Consider the following 21,268-nt stretch of genomic DNA (forward strand, 5'->3'; position numbering starts at 1 on the left):
AAAAAAGAAGATAATTTAAGTGTTTTAAGCTGATAAAAAATGTTTACGGATTTGACTCTAGTAATAAAAAAACTTGATTTAATAATTACAAATTAAATGACTAATTTTTGAGTAAAATATTATATTATTAAGAGATCAAAATCACGCATTAATCATAATAAATGTAAAATAAATACAGATAAGTCTAACTTTACCAAATAGTACGTACAGGTTTATACAACTAATACAAGTATACATTTTCCTATTTCGGGCCAACAAGATGAAAAAGAGACAAAGTTGTGTTTCATTATGAATGCATGGATGTTTCATGTGAGCCTTATAAGTTAAAGCCCATACGCTTTTTCAAGTTGTACTATTTTTATTAAAACCAATAACATTTTTTTACACTTTAGTTAATTATAAATCCATATATCATAAGTTTGATTTTTTTTTAAATAATTATTTCAAAATTCATATATACAAAAATTATAATTTATTAATAATAGTATAAATAATATTTTTTATTATAATGGGATCTGTTTTAATGTAAGCAGAGTAACTTAATATAGATATAGAGACAAATTGAAAAACATCATAGAGCATGATATACAGCATGGTATATCACTCCACAGAGATATGCAACTATGATTGGTCACTGAACCACTAACCTAGAATTAGTTCGTCACTGATCCAAGTTGCTTTTTCAACCATGGTATCACAAATTGCAAAGTGAGGTTCGCTTTCATCTGTTGGGCTGACCTGCTTCCATTACGTGGAACGCAAATTGGGCTTTTTCTAACAACTTGGTTTTCGTCCATAAAGGGAAACCCTGGTGCGAACCTATAAATTCTCGAAAACAAAAGGTGAAAATGGACCACATCAACAAATAGAAACTTGCACTAACAAATGTACCCTCCAAAGAAACTTCACTGCACTGACATTGAATAATGCTACGGAAATTTATCATAAGTTCTAATTACGTCAGCGAATTAATTTGAGATCGAAATTACGAGACCCCTCCACTTGGCTCTTAATTGGCTTTACTATCTAATAAAGTAAGCCAAAGTGGTTCCTGGTGTACATATAGATTCAATGCATAATATGTTTTGTGTTGTGTCTTAATCCCATCCCAAATTATACAGTACCTTCGACTTTATGCATTAAAATATTAAATATTAGTGGGATCTTAACATATGGACATTGTCCAATTGTTTGGAGTATCCCACCTCAACAACTTTATCATAGTCTTTTTTTACCCCCTTGATATGCAATATGTTTCACACATTTAAAAATGTCACACGCGCCGCGCTTATCAAATGATTTTATCAGACGAAAGGAGATAATTGTTGATATATTCGTAGATAAATCTTAAGAAATATGTTCAGGGTATTTATTCTTTATTTATTTGCTTTTTACAGGTGTAAAAAAGCGATATCCTCACATTCAAAAAAAGTGATTATTTTTATTTTCATTTTCAATATAGTATTTTTTTTATTAAAAACTCTTATTAATATCATTTTTATTAAAATAAAATAAGACATACCCTAATCTATTTATTTGCGGTGGTGAGGGCGAAAAGCAGTAACTAAAACCGCAAGTACCGTAAAATATGTGCTTCCGTACTTGAAAGTTGAAACCGCCGTTGGTGTTTAGAAATATTCGATTCACATTCATAAGAAGTTATTATTGTTATTCAACAAACTTCATTATCATTATTCCCCTCTAACTCTAGCTATTGATATTTGATAGGATTAAAGTTTGGTATGTTGTATATGATAATGATCAACGACGTAGCACCGTAGTCTAAAGCAAAAACAAAAAACTAGCGACGAATTAGACTATCATACGCCAAATCTGAGACAAATTAAATTAGACAACACATTTAGGAGGGCCATCAGATTGCATCTAAAAGATCAGGCTGTCTGGTGGAGGCAAAATAATTATGCATCCATTCTGGCTTCTTATTACATTTTTGTACGGAAACAGATATTTATTCAGAATAAATAAGATTAGAGTAAAATTTTTATAGATTCATAATGTAGACTAATTTTATATTATCAATGACAAATTATAATTTAATTTAAGTTACATTGAAATAATTATTTAAAAATTATTAAATTTATCACATAATAGATTATGATTGGATGACTATTTATAATTCTTTAAATTATTTGTACATCAAAAATTTTCTCATAAAATTAATATTTTAAAATTAAATTGATTATTAAACCACTCATGATACCAGCTAAAGATTGAATTTTTTTTCTAAATGTAGTTAAATATTCAATGATTCAATTGAAACAAAATAATGATAATGAATAATACATAAAATAAGATTAAATATACATGATACCATAAAATTATAACATTAAAAACTAAAATAGATTTTCTTTCAGTTCTTTAACTGATTTTTCTCTATTTATTTAGACCAAACACTTGATCGGTTGGCTGATGTTCTACTCAGACTGTCCTGTCTAATTTTTAGAACACTATATAAAACTTAATAAGATTAGATTAATCTATAAATCTCTATATTTTATTAATTTTTTAATTAAGTCTATGTACTTTAAAATTCTGTAATCAAGCTCTTGCTAACTTAACACTGTTAAGTTTCTGTTAACGGAAGTTAATTCATTGGAGGTCGGTTTCTCATTTTAGGGGGTATTTTGGAATTTATTGTGGATACAGAAAGAGACACGTTATCATCATTTAGGAGGTTGATATTTGAGAACCATTCCCTTACCAAATTCAAACACTGTTTGTGTACTGCTTTGCACCAAAAAAGATAAATGATGGAGAACTTATTCTAAAAACTTATTTTACAAGGTAAAGTAAGTAATTATAGTATTGATGAAAAATTTACTATTAATAGTATATTATATACTAGAATATAACCCGTTGATATTTTTTATCAATTGTTACTATATATATTTTCCTTTATTCACTTTAAAGAATAAAAGTCTATGAAAAAAATAACCATACTAAATACAACTAATTAAGAAGCTATATAGTAACTCAACATGGTTTTGGTTCAAGTCCTATCCTCTTGCCCCACCCTTTCTTGCTCTAGGTAAGTCTATCGGTTATTAAGTTTGTAAGCTCAACAAAGTAGTGTTTATAAATTTTAATACCCCAGTGGGCAAGAAATGAAAGTAGAAGAAAGTGGAAAGAGAGAGCATGCTTGCTAGAAAGAAAGAAAGAAAAAAAGTGGAAAGAGAGACTAAGCTTTCTAAATAAAAAATCCAACAGCACCACTAGCGCGAGAATATGTTAACAATTTCAAAAACTAACACTTAACAGAGATTTGAAGGTGTTATTTTTAAGGACTCACTTACAAAATTTCAAAACTATGGAGATCTAATTATTTTCAAGAAGATAGACATTATGTAAAAAAAATTACATTAACAGTGCATATCCTTAAACTCACTAATTTGTTAAATTATAAGAACTTATCCCCGAAATTTAATAAAATTATAAAGATCTATAAATGAATTTAACGATATAGGAATTTTTTTAAAATATAAAATTTTCAAATAGAACATATATGAAAATAATGAAAGTAACATCACAGATAAACATTTTAACCAACTTAAGACTCGTAAGATTAAAATAATATCAAAAGTAGCATACCAAATTCAAATTAACTAATTAAGATCAAATGACAAATAATCTAAACCCTACCCTGTAATAAATACAGGGCCATGCATAGCTATTTCCAGTTTCCAACCCGACCCTGTCTCTTATTCGAAGCCTCTCCCTGTGTGTGTGCGCCATTGAAGCCACCGCTTGGACCGCATTTGATGTTCTGCAAAGCTACTGTTGTTGTACCGACACTGATCACCTTTGATCCTAGCTAGAACCTATAAACCTAGCAATTTGAAGTTTAACTACAACCAAAACACAATAAATTTCAAAATCATCAATTCCAAATGTTCATTTCTAATTAAACAAAAGGGCCTTATTCTAAGAAACTAAAAGAAATAATTATTATTATGTAAATCATATAAGAGTGTAATGAAAATGATAAATAACGTAATTTTTTATCTTTCAATAAAAATATTTTTACTTTAAATTTTTTAACTAATATTCTTTAAGATATTGGACAATCTTAAAAATCACCGTCCATGGTGTATAATAAGCCAATTCATGCCCAAACTTGTGCTCTTAGCACGTTTTACACGTTGCGTTTGTTCGTTGCCAAAAATGCTTGGCACTACAATTTGTGTCGTCCAATTTAGGTTCTTTAATTCTACATCACCAAACCCTAGCTACGGAAACTGTTTGATTGGTTGTAGACATGGCCAATTTGAATGGCGTGAGTCATGGGACATGGCAAATTGGGTACAAGAGTGTAGTCTTATAACTATCAATGCCACTTACTTATATGCGCACCAAATATCTGGTAGTCTAATTATTTAACAATCTCTTCATATATACTATGATGTTTTATTGCATTCATTTGTACAATGTGCAGCTAGCACACCCATAAATAGCCTATCAAACTCAGCAATTACAATGTTTGGATTCTCCATTTCTAGTTTCTTCTTTATTCGTACCTGATGTCAATAAATATGATCATTCAGCTAGCTACTCACTATTATTGTATCTCCATAGAAAGCCTGGGCATCGTACTGGGATTTTATTTATCTCGTGTTTGTTATATATCAACTTCATTAATGTATTACTTGCAACGTATAAATTTGTGACTAAACTCACTATCCTGTGGCTTTAATTACCATGAGATTTGAAAGAATTAATAAAAAATGCTAACCAGTCCTAAGAAATTCAAAACAATTTTTTAATTAAAAAATGTCATTCATGCACTTTTACAGTGATTTTTAATGTACTTTAAAGGTAAGTTTTAATTAAAATTTTATGTTTTGAATTTCTTAACCGGTATCCTTAATTAAACTTAATTAGAAGTTATAGTTGTTGATTAAAAAAGATTAATAAGTGATACTTAAACAATATTATTTTGATTTATGTCGTGTTCATGAACAATGTCGATCTTAAAATAAAACATAAATATACATAATCCATATACGGTCAAAAGCATAAGAAATTTGTAATTTTTGTTCTACTAATAAATGTAAACTCTAGACATGCGTTAACAATACATATGGGCGGTATGCTCATGGATGAGAAACAAACTCTACTTGTTTAATTTTTTGACTGCAAACTTTGCTTGTTATTTACACAAGAATACCAACACATATGTACATGTACTTTGGTATCAATTTTATTACTTTGTTTTGGTAAACATTTTTATTACTTTAGGTTGTCGAGTAATAACCACAAATTGTAGTACAGACATTGACAAAAAAGTTTTAAGTCATTCACATTAGAGCAATAAATTTTAATATTATATTTTTTATGTTCCTTGGAGCTCTTAGATTATTATGTGATATAAACTTTTAATAATTCCATGCACATAATTTTACAGACTTTTAATACTTCTATTTTTACTTACTTTTAGACACTCTTTAAACTGTCACGTTGTAATTAATGTTCTTAAGAAATATTTAATGATTAATTTGATCACTATTTATTTATTAGTATTTTTATAGAATAATTATATAGATTGAGGGACACATAGTGTCATCAACATGGTATATATATATATATATATTGTTTGCTCTTTAATTTTTCTTAAACAATTTAGATATTTATTTTATTTTGTATTAGTTATAAAGATGAAAAAAAATATATCATCGATCAATAAGTAATTATCAATATATGATTTTTAATATAATTATTATAAAAAGTTAACAAACTTATTTTATATAATTATTCATGATTATTAGATAATCGTATAAATTTATTTTATATATCAGTATATAATCTATTGTATCAACAAATAAATATATTTAAGTGTCTCCTAATCCTGTTTTTCTCACAAAGTAGTATTATTGTATTAGTACAAGATAAAAAGAAATCGTGGACAAAACTGAAAAGTTCACTGATTAAATGACATCGTCAGCCCTCGGCAGAATGAACCCACATCTCTAATTCGATCGGTAATTTAATACACCATGCAAGTTGATTAATAATAAATCATTTATTAATTACAAGCATGCGTCACTCTAATATTATTTTTGGTTCTTCTACTAGTGGCTAATTCTATTTTCCGCTCAACAGATCTTCTCCTTATTTTAGAAGAAGTAAATCTGATAAACAAAAAGGAAATAATGGAAGCAAAGTTTGGCAGAACAAATTGTTTCTCCCAGGTAAAGAAGACTGGGAAACTTTCTTTCATTTTTCAAGTTACAAAACACTTGAATACTGTTGGATGAAGATGGTTTTAATCTAACAGTTGGAAATATAATTTGTTTGCATACTGTTTAAGCGTTAATTAGGATAGTTAAGGACAAAATCACATGTATCCCAACTAAAACAAGTGTACACCTCCTACAAGTGATTCTCGTCGGCAAACCTCCCGACGGCGAATCTGTCGCTCGTCAACCTCTATATGCTCAACCCTACCAACTCCTCCTCGACCTCACCGACGACTCTCTTTTTCGACATGGCCTACTTCGACGGCAGCACACTGGACACAAGCAATTAGAGTGGTAGAGGTGCTTGCACGACATCTCGCGCGCCAATGTTCCTTGCACACGGCGCTGTGCGTCTCCGTCGCAACCAGAGACTCAGTAATTTCCACCGTTGGCATTGACTCTAGCGCCACATTCAACACCGGCAGATTCTCCACCTTACCCAAGTTGTTGATCTCAATCTACGAAACATACTGTAGCAGTCCGTCGAATCCCGATCCGAGCAGAAACTCCGACATCCTCGACGACAGCGGCCCCTTATTGTCAAAGCCACCATAGTATAGCTCGAAGCTACTCTCTTAGTCCTCCCCCGATCCTCAGAGCCTGAACGGGGAGTGGTTCATGGCGTTGCGGCGTCTCCGGCGGAACCTTGCCTTGTCGATACCACGTCGGCAATCGCCCGAAGGTGACCTTTTCAATGGAGGTGACCTTTAATATACATTAATTTTGTCCTTAATTATTCTAATTAACTTTTAAACAGTCTACAAACAAACTCTATTTCTAACCATTCTATTAAAAACATCTTTCATCCAACGGTATTAAAAAATTTCCCAACTTGGGAAAGGAAACAAAGTTTCGCTGGGGAAGGGTGGAAAGAGAAAAAAAAAATTACAAATAAATGTGTGGCAAGACTTCAAAAGGCATGTTTGACGATAGAAAAGCTTTTTTATTCTCAGAATAATGATCGATGAAAATTATAAATTTTGAAAATTATATTTCTTAAAAATATATTTAGTTAATTATTTAGAATCTTTCAATAAGTTTGTTAAAAATCAAAAAACATGTTATGCATATTTTTAATGATTATTTTAATTATTTATCTTATTATATAATTTAATAAAGAATATTATATTTTCATATTTTTCCTATAGTAAAAGAAAAATTAAACTAAAAAATAATTTTTTTTATCTCTTTTATATATTTTTTTAAAAAAAATAATTAAAAAACATCTTTCCAAAAATATTATTTTTTTAAAAATACATATCAATAGTTTGTAACTAACCTATGATTCCCATAAAACCAAAAATATCTCCCCTTGCTAAAAGCCGTTTGAGTAGAAGAAAAAAAAATTGAAAAGAAAAGGAGTCCCAGCATTGACTGTGGTGCTTGTTTCATACAAGAACAAAACCCACACACTCTCTTGTGTTTTTTTTTTTTAATCTCACTCTTCACTCTTCACTCTTCTCGCTGCATGAAATTCCCTCCTATATTGTTAGGGGTTTCGTTCATTCACTCGCTCACTCACACACACACGCGCGCATTGAACAAATGATGTGAATTCGTTGTTGTTGCCGTTGCAAATTGGATCCCACTCTCTCGCAGACTCACTTCCGTTGTAACTAACGTTACTTTTCCCTCCAAACGGTCCCTAACAGCTTCTACCAAACAAACTCACGCCGCGATGTTGGATCTCAACCTCAACGCCGATTCCGCCTCCGACTTGCAAATGGAGAGCTCCGGCAGCTTCAATTCCTCCGTCGTCAATGCCGCCGACACCGACGACTCCTGCTCCTACGGCGACGCCGTTGCCTACAACTTTGCCATCCTCAACAACGCCGCCACCTCCGACGGGCTTCCCCTCGGCGCCGCCGGAGAACCGTCCGTTCGCACCATCCAGCTCTTTCCGGCGGCCGATTCGGGAGCCTCGGCGGCGGCGTGGCTTGATTTCTCGTCGAAGGTGGATCAGCACGGTGCTCCGCCGGAGCAGAGGATCACTCCCCGGCAACAGCAGGTGAAGAAGAGCCGAAGAGGACCGCGGTCGCGAAGCTCGCAGTATCGCGGCGTTACTTTCTATCGCAGAACCGGAAGATGGGAATCGCACATTTGGTTAGTACTTAGTAATCGATGATGCCCAGTAATTTTGGTATTAACACGCTACCGTTAGTGAATCCACTGTGTGGTTTTGTTTTGTGCAGGGACTGTGGGAAACAAGTGTACTTGGGTGAGGACGCAACGCAAGTAGAAGATTCGTTTTATATTAACTGCTTCAGTTTTCTTTAATATCGCTTTCTTTTTCTTTTTTTCTTTTAGGTGGATTTGACACCGCGCATGTTGCGGCAAGGTAATTTGATTTTCGTGATTAAGTGTTTTTGGTTTTTGTTTAAGCGTGCTGTTTTTATTATTTTATTAATTAATTTTTTTTTTCAGGGCTTATGATCGAGCTGCGATCAAGTTCCGTGGCGTTGATGCGGATATCAATTTTAACGTTAGCGATTACGATGAAGATATAAAGCAGGTTTTGAACTGTGCACTGATGGCTTTAATTTCTTGGTTTTTTTAATTTGTTTTAGATACTTGAATGGAATTTGTGATTGTGGATTTGATTTTCGGTTATTGTGTTGTGCAGATGAGTAACTTCACGAAGGAGGAGTTTGTGCACATTTTGCGGCGACAGAGCACTGGTTTTTCGAGGGGAAGCTCCAAATACAGGGGAGTTACTCTGCATAAGTGCGGGCGATGGGAAGCTCGTATGGGGCAGTTTCTTGGTAAAAAGTGAGAAAACAAAACTATTTGGTTGAATAAAGTTTTTTCAGTTTTCTATTTCCATGTGCATTAATATGCGAGATTATGTGGATTCCTTTGCTCGTGATAAATCAGAATTTAAGTTGGCCAGGGTTTATTGCTTGCTTGCAGGTATATATATCTTGGGCTATTCGACAGTGAATTAGAGGCTGCAAGGTTTTACCAATTAATTGAATATCTCAGCCTAAATTCCTTAACATTTTGGATTCTGTATATATACATATATACAGACACACACTTGATGTGTTATTTTTTACTTGCTGTGTATATACATAATTCCAGAGCGTATGATAAGGCAGCTATAAAATGCAATGGAAGGGAAGCAGTTACAAACTTCGAGCCCAGCTTGTATGAAGGGGAGGTAATTTCCCAGTCTGATAATGAAGGTACCACTTATTTATTTATTTCCATTGTTTCATAATCTGCTTATTGATTGATCTATAAAGTTATGGATTAAAACATTTAACGCCACCTTCACTGCGACACTATTTCAGATACCAAGCAAAGTCTTGATCTGAACTTGGGCATAGCTCCCCCTTCTTACTCTGATGGTCAAATCAAGAACACACCCAGCAACGGGAGTGGTATGATAGCTCCGCAGAGCTGGGATGATATCCCTCTCGATAAGCGAGTTATGGTAAGGTTGAGGAGTGTTGTATGATGGCCCATATGGTTGGATTCAATTATTCTTTGAGTCTGCATTTTTCATTTGTTTCTGAATTAGCAGTTTGTATTTTTTTACTTCGCGTAATAGTTTGAGCACTCTGGATCAAGATCACGGACCATTCAGCCACCTCATCATGGCTTCTCCATAGCATCTGGGCAACATCCTTCCGTCTGGAATGGTAGCAATTTCTTTCCTATCTACGAGGTGATTGCCATACATTCTCATAGCAATTTCTTTACCCAATTTCTTCCGTCTACTTATTTTAGTGCTCACTGATCATTCATTTTCGTTTTATATTTACAGGAAACAGCAATAGAGAAGAGGATGGAAGCTGCTCCCGTGCCAAATTGGGCATGGCAAGTCCAAGGTCCTTATGGCAGGGCAACTCTTGCTCCACCCTTCTCTACTGCAGCATCATCAGGATTCCCTTCAACAATAATACCATCAGCTGCGGATACTCAAATTCGTTTTCCAAACATGACATTCCTCCACTCGCATTTTCCATCATCAATCACTAACTCCGGCACCATATCCCCTTTCTTCTTCGGTAGCTGAATGCATTGCTAGGTAGACCAAAGCAATTGCAAATCTTCTTGATTTCACCATATGGTTGACAAACTAGTAGGACTAGTTACAAGTAGCAATTGAATTTGCTTGGTTCTACAGCTTTTACTATTTGCCATTCTACTAGTTTTCTTCAATATATGTAAAGAAATGCCATGCCCCGATGGCTTCTTGAACTCTGCTTTTACTGATTTTTGAGACTAAGCGTTTACTTTGGTATCTCCAACATTCAATCTCGGTGCTTTTCTATCTAGAAAATACTTGAAAAGATGAGTTTGATCTTTTTGAAGAGACGGAATTTGTACATATTTGAACGCATGGTAAGTTCAATCCATATTTGTGGGTCATTGTCGTGAATTTTCTTTGCTTCCGTTAGTTAGTCGCCACTAGCCAGTGTTTATTATTGCCGACATAACACTATTCACAAATTTTGGCTTGAATCCCATCACATGGTTATTCTTATATTTAAGGAACAGCAAAGCTGTCTTATGGTCTTTGTTAATGATTCCTCCCCCTAACCTAGGTCGAAGTTTATGCATTGATTTTGTGCGCACGGTAGGACGTCCAAGTCACTTTATGTCCCATTCCTATGTACATTGTATACACACTCCTTGCTCCTTTCACATTTTTTTAAATTTCTACTCCTCTCACAAACAAAGATCTATAGTAGTGCGTAATAAGCATCATCGTCAGAGAGTTCGGAAACACTGTCCGAGAAGATAGTGAAAGAAGTTATAACCAAACTGCCGATGCATCAATGCCGACGCTTTACAAGCTTTATAATAAATAATATTAACGCAAACCAGACAAACACGATTTCCTATATTTTTAATTTTTTATTGCTGATGCATCTTTATATGTACAGACTTTTTTAAAAAAGAAAAGGTCAAAGTATAGTTAATAAATCAGATTCGAAAATTAAAATTCTCATTTCACAATAGGAAGGAGAGAATGTAATGTATGGTCGGAGATTTTGAAAGCAAAAGAAATGTTGTAGAAGATTTGAAGTGACAGAATTTTTCGTAGAAAAATGTTAAAATGAGGTAGATTTAGTTTCAAATGTTAAATTGGACTCAACAGGTGCTGATTATAGGAACTACATAGTGCTTAGATTAGAGTTTGTAAATTTGAATTTGTGAATCATGATTTATTAACTTAATTCTGTTGAGTCTATAATAGTGTAATTTATGTCTGGAAACTTATGTTTCAAATGTGATATCCGACAAAATGAATGTTATTTGGCTGCTATAAATTAAAATCACTTTTGAAGCTGAGAATGTGAAATTATTAAAAAGGATGAGTTCCATAACAAATATTAAATGATGTAATACTAAATTATATATAAGAAAAAATATTTGTTAATATGCACAATAAGGATTTTTTTTTCCTTAATGCGAAAGCGACAAAGTGTTACTTCGATGTTGAAAATGTTATAGATTCATTAATTTGTGGCTGGACCAACGTATGATTCAAACTACTTATATCCTTCACCCAAAAAAATAGTCAAAATCGTGTTTGAAAATAAACGTAATTTTACCAAAAAGTATGTCAAACATAATTGTACTATGAGACTATTTTTATACGTAAACGATATTTTTTTTCGTCAAAATCTGATTCCCTATAATTTAATGCAATTGAAATTACTTACCAACTCGTAACATTATATATATATATATATATATATACTTTCCTTATTTTTGTTACTTCTATCACCATTATTGTTACCTATATCCTTTGCTTTCATAATTGTTGCTACTGCAACTAATTCCCTCACCCAACCCACTACCTCCTTATCCCATAGTCACTACTGTAACCTCCATTATCATTTCTATTTTTATAGCTAGTGCCATTGTCACTTATAAATTAAATATTTTTTTATCAAATATGATGTAATTTTGCTGATGAATATTCTTACTAGAAATTGAAATTTAATAAAAAAATAATTTTCTACTTTAATCCTTTGTAAAATTTAAATATAAAAATATGATTGAAACTAATTTTAATTTTGAATAAATTAAAATTGAACTTAGAATATTGCTCTACAATTTTTATTCCTTATGTTAAAGGGACTCTTAATTTTATAATGCGCAACATATTTGAAGTTTGAGTCGAAAAATCTTTTAAAGCTCATTTGTTTGTAGATAAAAAAGATAAAAAAAAAATAAAATAAGATAAAATTCATATTTTTATACTCTATTATAATTTAAAGTTTTAATCTTAATTAATTATATTGTATTTCTTTTAAATCAATCAAGCAAATTCTTAGTTTTATTAATTAAAGTTGAAGAAATTAGGCAAGAATAAAATATAATTGACATGTAAAGTAAAATAAAAGGTAAAAATAGGCCTGACATGAAGAGAAAGAATTACAATTGAGGCATGGCAGATGCCAAAAGGACAAGAGGTACGAGATTGAAAATGATTTGTTTGGGGGATTTTGTCGCATGGCATGATAATTTTCGGCCACGTGTCGAAATAGGGGCTCGCTATGTCCCGTCCCTTTCCCTGGATTAAAGCAATTCCGCATTCGCCGGTTTTTGCCACAACCTTAGGATTAGGACTCAGTCACTCACTTGTACGTCAATCTGCCTTCCCTGTAATAAAGAGTAAGAAACCCCTCACCAAACCAAATTAATTAAATGACCTTAATAAATCTTTAAATGTAACTATCAACCTAATTTAACTTTTTTTTTTAATATCTAAATGCTATCTAATATCTTCAGACAAACAAATATATAAATATAATAAAATTAATAATATGATAAAGAAAGAGAAATAAAAAAACTGTATAATTACTTATAAAATACAGGTTATTTCTATTTATATATTATAAATATCTAACACACTTTTTCATGTTGAAGATTTACTAAATTGAATACTATTTTAATGTGAATATGAATCTAACACATTCTCATCAAATTGGCTTACTCCCTCCACACATAGATATAAACAGTAAAAAAAATAATTTAAAATTTAAATATAAAGAAATAATACTTAACTTTTATCTTATTTAATATTATGTCATTCATTTAATAAAATGTTATTTTCTGTAACTTATTTATTCCTATTCTATGTGTTGATAGTTAAATTTATTTATATATAAAAGTGGCGAATAAGAGTTATGTTGACTGATATGGGATCTCCAAGAAATAAGAATTAACAAGAGGTGAGGATGAGAGTGTGGGTGTGGGGGGCAATGAATGGCATGATTCATGCAGCTAGCTGTATGTATGTATCATGAGCAGCATGAAAAGCCTGTTGGCCACACTGTACTGTACTTTCTATATGTGAATAGTAAAAAGTTGATTATTCTGGCAGGGGCCACTCTTTGCTCTCAAAAGTAGGTGACCTATCAAATCCGTACCAAGTTACTGACCCTATCTCTCTGTCACTTTTAAATTGCCCTCTCTCCAAACTTGAAGGTTGCCAATGAATGACCTAATCTAACTCTCTAAATTTGGTTTTTCCCTTTGTTTGTTGGGCTCTATTGCATTGCCAAGTTATTCCTATCTACACACACCACTTCACTTGAACCTGGCCTCATCAATTTCTTCATTCACATCCATCTCAACTGCCGACATCATTATCCCTGCCCATAATTACAAATCTTGTTCTATTTCCCTGTGTTTTTTTTAACCTAAACATATAGAAACAACTAAATTTACCGCCTCTGCCCACAATCAATCACCACCAGATTTGCAGTCTCATATATTTGGATTAACTCTGATTCTTTGTGTTGCTTTGGTCAATTAAAACCTTTATAAATTTTTCTTATAAACTACAGGAAAAATCATTTTCAATTAATTGAGAGTATAAAAAAGTTAATACTGAAATTGTATGTCTATTAAACTCAAAAAAGTTATGTTTTCAATTCAACTATCTAAATTATAATTTTTAAAATAATTACTATTACAAAAATCAACTATCTTACTATATATGTTGTTAATGTATTTTAATTAAATTCTTATTTTATTTTATGTATACATGCTTTTTTTCATTAAAGGGATAAATGAAGTGGTACTTTTAATACTATTGACCAAAACATCCATGGTATGCTAAAGCTGTTAATAGAAACTCACGTAAAAGATTATTCCACCGACCTGTAAGCAGTTTTATTTAATTATATATACTTAGATCTTATATGCTAAAATATCTTGAGAAAAATTGCCCAAAACAAACAAAGTTATTAGATTTTAATCTAAATATATGGAAAATGTAATAATTATACAGATAATGATATTCATCTCCCTCAGTCAGTCTTTTATAACTCATTTTTACCTCATTTTTTTTCTTAATTTATATCTATCTTCTTATTTTGTATCAAATCATATTTCGTATTTATTCTTTTTAATTTGTCTTTTTCTCTCTTACTTTTTCCTCTATCCATCCAAATCCACCCAAATTTATTGAGATGGACGAGTAACATTTCCCTTGTCACATACAGGTGCTTCTAAAAAAATGGACAATTTTATTGTCTTATTTTAGGACGCGGCTAAGGTGAAGTCTGGGAATCCTTCCTCACCTGTAGAACATTTAAATTTACCTGTAATAACAGGTTATTTACTGGAAGAAAAATAATCATAAAGAAATAAACATCACACAAAAATAAAAAAGATAAATTATATTCTGATGGAGAAAGGTTACCAGTTTATCAGGTATCAGGTTTGAAATCAAAGAAGGAATACTTGTTCAACCGGTAATTTTTTTAATACATTTGAAGTTTTTTTCCTTATAATAAATATTTTTCCTTTTTTTTTTTAATCTCGTCAGCTCTTCCCCACCACCGTTCGTTTTCTCCTGGTGACTTCTTTCGTTCATTCCAAATACCAATTCAGAATTTCAAAACCTCAAATTACTAATTTAAAATTAAAAATCTCTCACAAAAATAAACAACCAATTCATCCCAAATTTCAAATCCTCCAAATCAATTGAGAGCAACTGAGATTCAAGAAAGAACAAAAAAAATAAAAAATCAAGCAACTTCATGATTGATCAGCAAAACAAAGTAACCAAAATCCAACAAATAAAAGAAAACAAAAACTGAACAAATCATGCTACTGATTTCTTCAATTCACCAAATCAGAAAACGTACAATAAATAAAAAAACAAACGTTGTCGTCGCCGTCAGCGAGGCAAAGGAGAGAGGGAGAACCTTTCACGGAGGTTTCAAAGGTGTCGAAGTCGTCTCGCAGTTGATGAAGGTCAGGGAAGAGATGGAGGAGGTCGACGAGACCGTCACCCGCCGTCGTTTCTTCTTCTAGCTTTTCTTCAATATATAAAATTAAGAATCTTTATTTATTATTTTAAAGTTAAATTTTTAATGATTTTAATATATTTTTTACTGTTTTTTTTCCCGGTAAGTAACTTTCAATTGCGGGTTATGTTCTGTGTTCCACATGTGAGGAAGTATTCCCGGACTTCACCATAGCAGCGTCCTTTATTTTAAGGTTTAACTTTTATGGACAAGCATCTCAGTGCACGGCTCCTTTTGACAAAATGTTGGGGAAGGACAGAATTTTTGGTGAGGGAGAGTATAAAGCAATTTAATAGAAAAAAATAATTCCAGGTTAAGTTTAATTGATATGGTATGAATTATGAATATGGACCAATATTTATTCATAATCTACAACTTGGGTCTAGGGATGGTTGTTTAGGGCACGCGCGGTGGACGTAACAGTTGATTCAGAGGATTTGAATTAAAATAAATAAGTAAATCATAAACCTAAGGAGAATGAGTGTGCCCTTTAAAATTTGTTTCCTATGAAAAGTCCATTCACTAAGCTTATGATTACTGTGTTTTGTCCATTCAGTAGTAAAACAGAAGAAATGTGAGATTTTAATGTATTCAACAGTAGCTAATGAGCTCAAAAACTAGGTTATTATACCTATCCTAAGTTGGCCCCTACTAGGTGATTTTTATCCTAGATAGTAAGTTTTACCGTTCTGACGCTTTATGCTTCACACTCCTAATACACACTAATGAAGCCATCTTAATTCAGTCAGTTACTTTGACAAGACATCTCATCCCATTCACATAAGAAATAAATTATATGGATCCGATATGAGTTATATTTATTATTTTAATTTCTTACAACTATTTTCTTTTAAAGATAATTGTGTGCAAAATAATATTTGTATTAAATATATATACCTCGTTTGGTAAAAATTTAAATATTGATTCATCACATTACGTCCTTTTCAGTAAACTCAATCTTAATTTGTTTTTATACCGGTAGACTCAATCTTTGTTAATGAGTGGTTATAACTATCTATACACTTTTAATAATTTATATTGATTAATTTTATTTAAATTCATCATTGAATTAAACGTTTTTATTGTAGAAATTATTTTTGTAGAATTCTAGATTAACTTATAATTATTTAATACCTCGTTCATATACATAAAATTAATATAAAATATATAAAATTAAGAATAATTCTATTTTTTCATTAACATTATTTTTTTTATAAAATTTGGCATGAATAATTAAATAACATATTATAACTATAATTTAATGGTTAATTATATAAATGGAGAAATAAATTTTATACAAAGTTATTGATTACAGTAAATGTAGTTTGCTATATGTTGATGCTTTCTATCTCTCACACGCACATATCAATAAAATTTAATTTTCATACATTATGATTATGAGATTTTTACATTTTCAACTAATTAAAATGTTTTCTATATATAACTTTTAAAAAAAGTAATATTAAATTTATATATAATTATACAGTCAAAATTTATCTTTTAATCACCTTTTATATAAAATAATTTTTGTACGGATATATATATATATTAGTTGGGCATTATTGGCCTTCATTATTACATTAGAATTGGGAGACAACCAATCCTTAACATGCATTGAAAGCGACCTGTTCTGATAGTTACATTACACGAATAGTAAGTAGTTACCAACCCATCTCAAAAAATTATTTTTGTAGTTTTTAGCAGAGAAAATAAATTCGTTCTCTTAATCAAAAAATAAATAAATCGTTCTCTCTCGTTTATTATGATTGAACCACGTACATTTTACAACCATAGAAATAGCAAAAATAGTTGTAACTTTTTTCTTATTTGAAGACGGCATTGGTTACATGTAATCTCATGAACGGTTTAATACTTCTCTAGCTAGTTTTTCATATTCAAATTTTACATGATTCGATCATATTAACTTTGTGTCTATTGCTCTTCATTAATATTTACATTTTCTCACAAAATCCTATTTAATTAATATCTATAGAAAGATATTATATACAAAAATTTAACATAACTAATTCTATGTAATTTCAACGTGAAAGGATGCAATCTTGATCCTTTCTCAATTTCGGGAGGGCACAAAAAGAAATCCCAAATCCTGTGACTGCTGTAAAATGGACACTCAAAATTCTTCACCATTTTGGAGTATGTTTGTGCATTCATGTGTTTGCAAACACGTTGACAAAATTAAGTGTCTAAACCTTTTCTTTTGCAGTTTTACATCGGGCCGTTAAATTTATCTCGAAATTTGTATGATAACAAGTTGGACCGACAACCAAACACACACTTGGACGTTGGACTTAGCTAGGGGAAACACATTTCAACATGTTAAACTATTCGTTTGGTATCTACAGTTATTGTCCTCATTTTAAGTTTCCTCTATCTTATATGAGAAAACTGTGAATTTTAGTCCGTATACACAAATCTTTGTAGCATTTTATTGCCATTAGAAAAATTTTGTAATGATTTTATACTGAAACAAAAATCTCCAGTAATCAAATTTTAATTTTTATACATGTGTAGAGAATAATTTTAGGTTTCTTTTGACAAAGTTTAGGTTAGGTCATGTGTGAGGAGATTTGAACTCATCTTTTTATAGATAGATATGAGTATGATGTTTACCAATTAGATCACCTTTTCTTGTCAATAAAATTTACAACTTTTTCATATTAAAACTAAAACTTAAAAAGCAAGTATTAAAACTAAGTGAATAATTTAACCAAATCATAATGAAACAAATATCAAGGTGTCTTCATATGTGTATATTTCCCACAAATAAAGTCCTAGATTCCAAGTCCATTGCTAGTAACTGAAACATCAAAACTCAAAAGGAAACAAATCTAAAACTTCTATATGATTAGTACCGCACCTTGCGGCTCAGGTTGTATTCAGTATTCAGGGAAGAATGAATCAGTGTGTATATATATATGCTACAAACAACTATTCCAAACACAGCAAAGCATGCAGATGCGGTGAACATTCAAATGTCCAACCAAATTAAACCACCGTATCATAGGTAAAACGAAAGCTTTAAAATTCAATTAAGTCCTTTTCCAAAACAATAGCTAGCCCTCAATTCTTTTGCAGCCTTATGGTAGAATACACATAGGAAAGACATTGAAGGGGTTAAGGTTGGGGGGTTCCATCCCTGTCGTGTCGAAATGCGTTGTTGTTGGATATGTAGGACACACCTTGCATGTGATGTCATGTCATTTGGAAACATCTCCCCTTTTGCCTTCTACTATTTCTCTGTGAGCTTCTCTTCTCCTCTCTCTCTCCCTTTCAAGCCAAACATGGCCATTGAATTGTCAAAATTCAATCACCAATATGGTGCTACAACCATGCCTAGTTACTGACTTACTGCAATATCCATAAACTTATCTTCCACGTTCAACTTAGGCATATTGTTCTGCCGTGAGAGAGTTGTTAGAATTAGAAGCGTTTTGCCTTTGTTCAAGCTAGAACGTGATTCCTACGGTTAACCATTGGGCTTTACATCGTAGCTAGTATACTTTTAAGCATTGGCTTTGTGTTTTGTTACTCTTAATTACCTAAAAATTAGATCTCTTAAGACTGTTAATTACACCGTAAATTTTAAATATTAGTTATGTCCTAGCTAGTATTGAAGCATAAAACAAGTGTTTTTTTTCCTCTTTTCTAAATTTCTAAGGCTGTGTGGAAGACAGAAGTTTGACCATACAACAGAATTTGAAAGTAGTAATATGTTTTAGACATTCTAACAAGATATGTTTTTTTCTATTAGATTTTTTTTTAATTTCAAATGTCTCTAAGTTTATTTTTTAATTTTTGTTTTGATAAGTTGATATTTTTTTTAATTTTAGTTCTTGTAATTTTTTTATTTATTTATAGTCCTTATAAATTTATATTTTTGAATTTTAATTTATTTATATATTTATTTATAATTCACATAAACTTGCATGTGCATAAATTAAAATAAAAAAAATACAAACTTACTAGATTAAAAATAACAAAATACTTTATTAAAACCAAAATTAAAAAAGCATAAACTTATAATTTATAAGAATTAAAAATAAACAAAAAAATTTACAATAATCAAAATTGAAAAATATACCAACTTACCCTAAATCAAAAACATATTTAAATCAACATAGACCTCGTCATTTTTCTTTGTCTCTTTTTGATACATTATACTATATATTTATCACACTTTTATCTCTTTTATTTATTTCTCTCTCTTAAAATATCTGCTAAAATAGATGGCGGTGTCCATATCTATCATTTTAAAAACAATTTGGGAGAAAATTAGAATTCAGTAACTTGATAATGTTGAAGTAAACTCGCACGATTCCCTTCTTGAAGTTAAACGTTACGTGCTACTTGTACTTATTTATTTGATTTAATTTGAGGGGCAGAACCAGTGAACCAAGCCAAACCATTACGTTCAACCTTGCTCAGTACGTACACAAGTGTGGCTTCAGGAAGCAGGTTTTGTCTGCTGCCATGTATATCGCACAGCACCCAGCATAATAAGCATACCAAAGGACGCTGCTTTCGCACCACGCAAATCCATACTACATTCTTTTACATGGTTTAGGTTTAGCCATTTTTCGTCGTGTTTTGCTATCAAAAGCAAAATGTGTTCGGAAATGCTGAGACTTACCCAGGACTTACCGTTAACCCTACTTTCTTCTTACCAAACTATTATATAAGATTTTCCAATAACTTAGTACTTTAGAATAACTTTTACATTTTTATGTAATTTATATGAGAAAAAGACTAATATACTTCTAATAAAAAAATTTATAAGATGATTCAATCACAATTTATTATATATAATAATTTATTAAATTATTATAATAATTATTTTAAAAATCATATTAAAAATAAATTATAATTAGAGGACATAATACGTAACTATTAAACTCAATTTATATATATAACAACAAAATTTGTTAATATGTAAACAATAATTTATGTTTTTACAGTACTTTTGAAAAAATATGTCTTTAAATTTAAATATAATTCTTTAATAATTATCTAAAACTATTTTCATAAAATTTCTTGAACAAATTTGTACAAAATTTCCCTTTTAATATACACGTATCTATCTATTTATGATTTTTTTTTTACTATCTATGATTACTTTGGTGTATAATGCACTTTAATATATTTTTTTTATTGTTAGAGCAAATCCAACGGAAGTTGCTACTTTTGACGCCCACATTAGTAAAAAAAATCGGTGTAGTTTCTCTTTCTATTGGAGAGCAACTTGATAGGTCCCATTTAAAAAATTACTTTGGTGTATAATTTCCCTTTAATTTGCATTATATTTTATTAAATACATGAAGAGATCGATGTGACTTTAAAAATATATTGTGGGGTTATTTTAAGAAATTTTAGTAAGTTTTTTTGGTTGGATTTTTAAAGTAAAAGAAATATGATGTGTCATTTTAGGAAAATGTGGAATATTATTAAAAAAAATAGAAGAGAAATTTTAATGGATTTGTTAGTAAAAAATACTCTTAATTTTGTTAGGGGAATGATTGAATACTTGATATTTTATTTTTTCCTCCTCCGATCCAACTCATCTTATATTTCTACAATCCACTTTGATGTGATTACATGCCATAAATAAAAAAAATGACTACCATAAAAATACTTAAATAATATATATATATATATATATATATATATAAATCTTGTGTATAAAAGTTTAATTGTTAAACACGTTTCAAATAT

General features: G+C 30.8%; 1 protein-coding gene across 2 annotated transcripts; it reads left to right on the plus strand.

Annotated features, from left to right (window-relative positions):
* Positions 1-6,163: 6,163 nt before the first annotated feature.
* Positions 6,164-10,641, plus strand: LOC114398413 (APETALA2-like protein 3). Of its 2 annotated transcripts, none has more exons than XM_028360599.1 (11): positions 6,164-6,954; positions 7,907-8,357; positions 8,447-8,472; positions 8,562-8,592; positions 8,679-8,766; positions 8,878-9,023; positions 9,165-9,209; positions 9,336-9,439; positions 9,548-9,690; positions 9,808-9,924; positions 10,024-10,641. In XM_028360599.1, exons 1-11 carry the CDS (start codon positions 6,873-6,875, stop codon positions 10,273-10,275), a joined length of 1,485 nt encoding a protein of 494 aa, XP_028216400.1. In that variant the 5' UTR covers positions 6,164-6,872; the 3' UTR covers positions 10,276-10,641. The 2 variants fall into 2 exon arrangements, with proteins under 2 accessions (XP_028216400.1, XP_028216401.1); XM_028360600.1 differs by having other exon boundaries at positions 6,165-6,936.
* The last annotated feature ends 10,627 nt before the right edge of the window (positions 10,642-21,268 follow it).

Source organism: Glycine soja, chromosome 19 (assembly GCF_004193775.1).
Source record: "Glycine soja cultivar W05 chromosome 19, ASM419377v2, whole genome shotgun sequence".
Lineage (NCBI taxonomy): Eukaryota > Viridiplantae > Streptophyta > Magnoliopsida > Fabales > Fabaceae > Glycine > Glycine soja.

Excerpts from the sequence above, each read along its gene's own strand:
- LOC114398413 (XM_028360599.1), top strand. The coding sequence starts at position 6,873 with ATGGCGTTGCGGCGTCTCCGGCGGAACCTTGCCTTGTCGATACCACGT. Across the intron at positions 6,955-7,906 it reads AGGTGACCTTTTCAATGGAG|CTTCTACCAAACAAACTCAC; the intron begins GTGACCTTTAAT and ends GGTCCCTAACAG. Across the intron at positions 8,358-8,446 it reads AGATGGGAATCGCACATTTG|GGACTGTGGGAAACAAGTGT; the intron begins GTTAGTACTTAG and ends TGTTTTGTGCAG.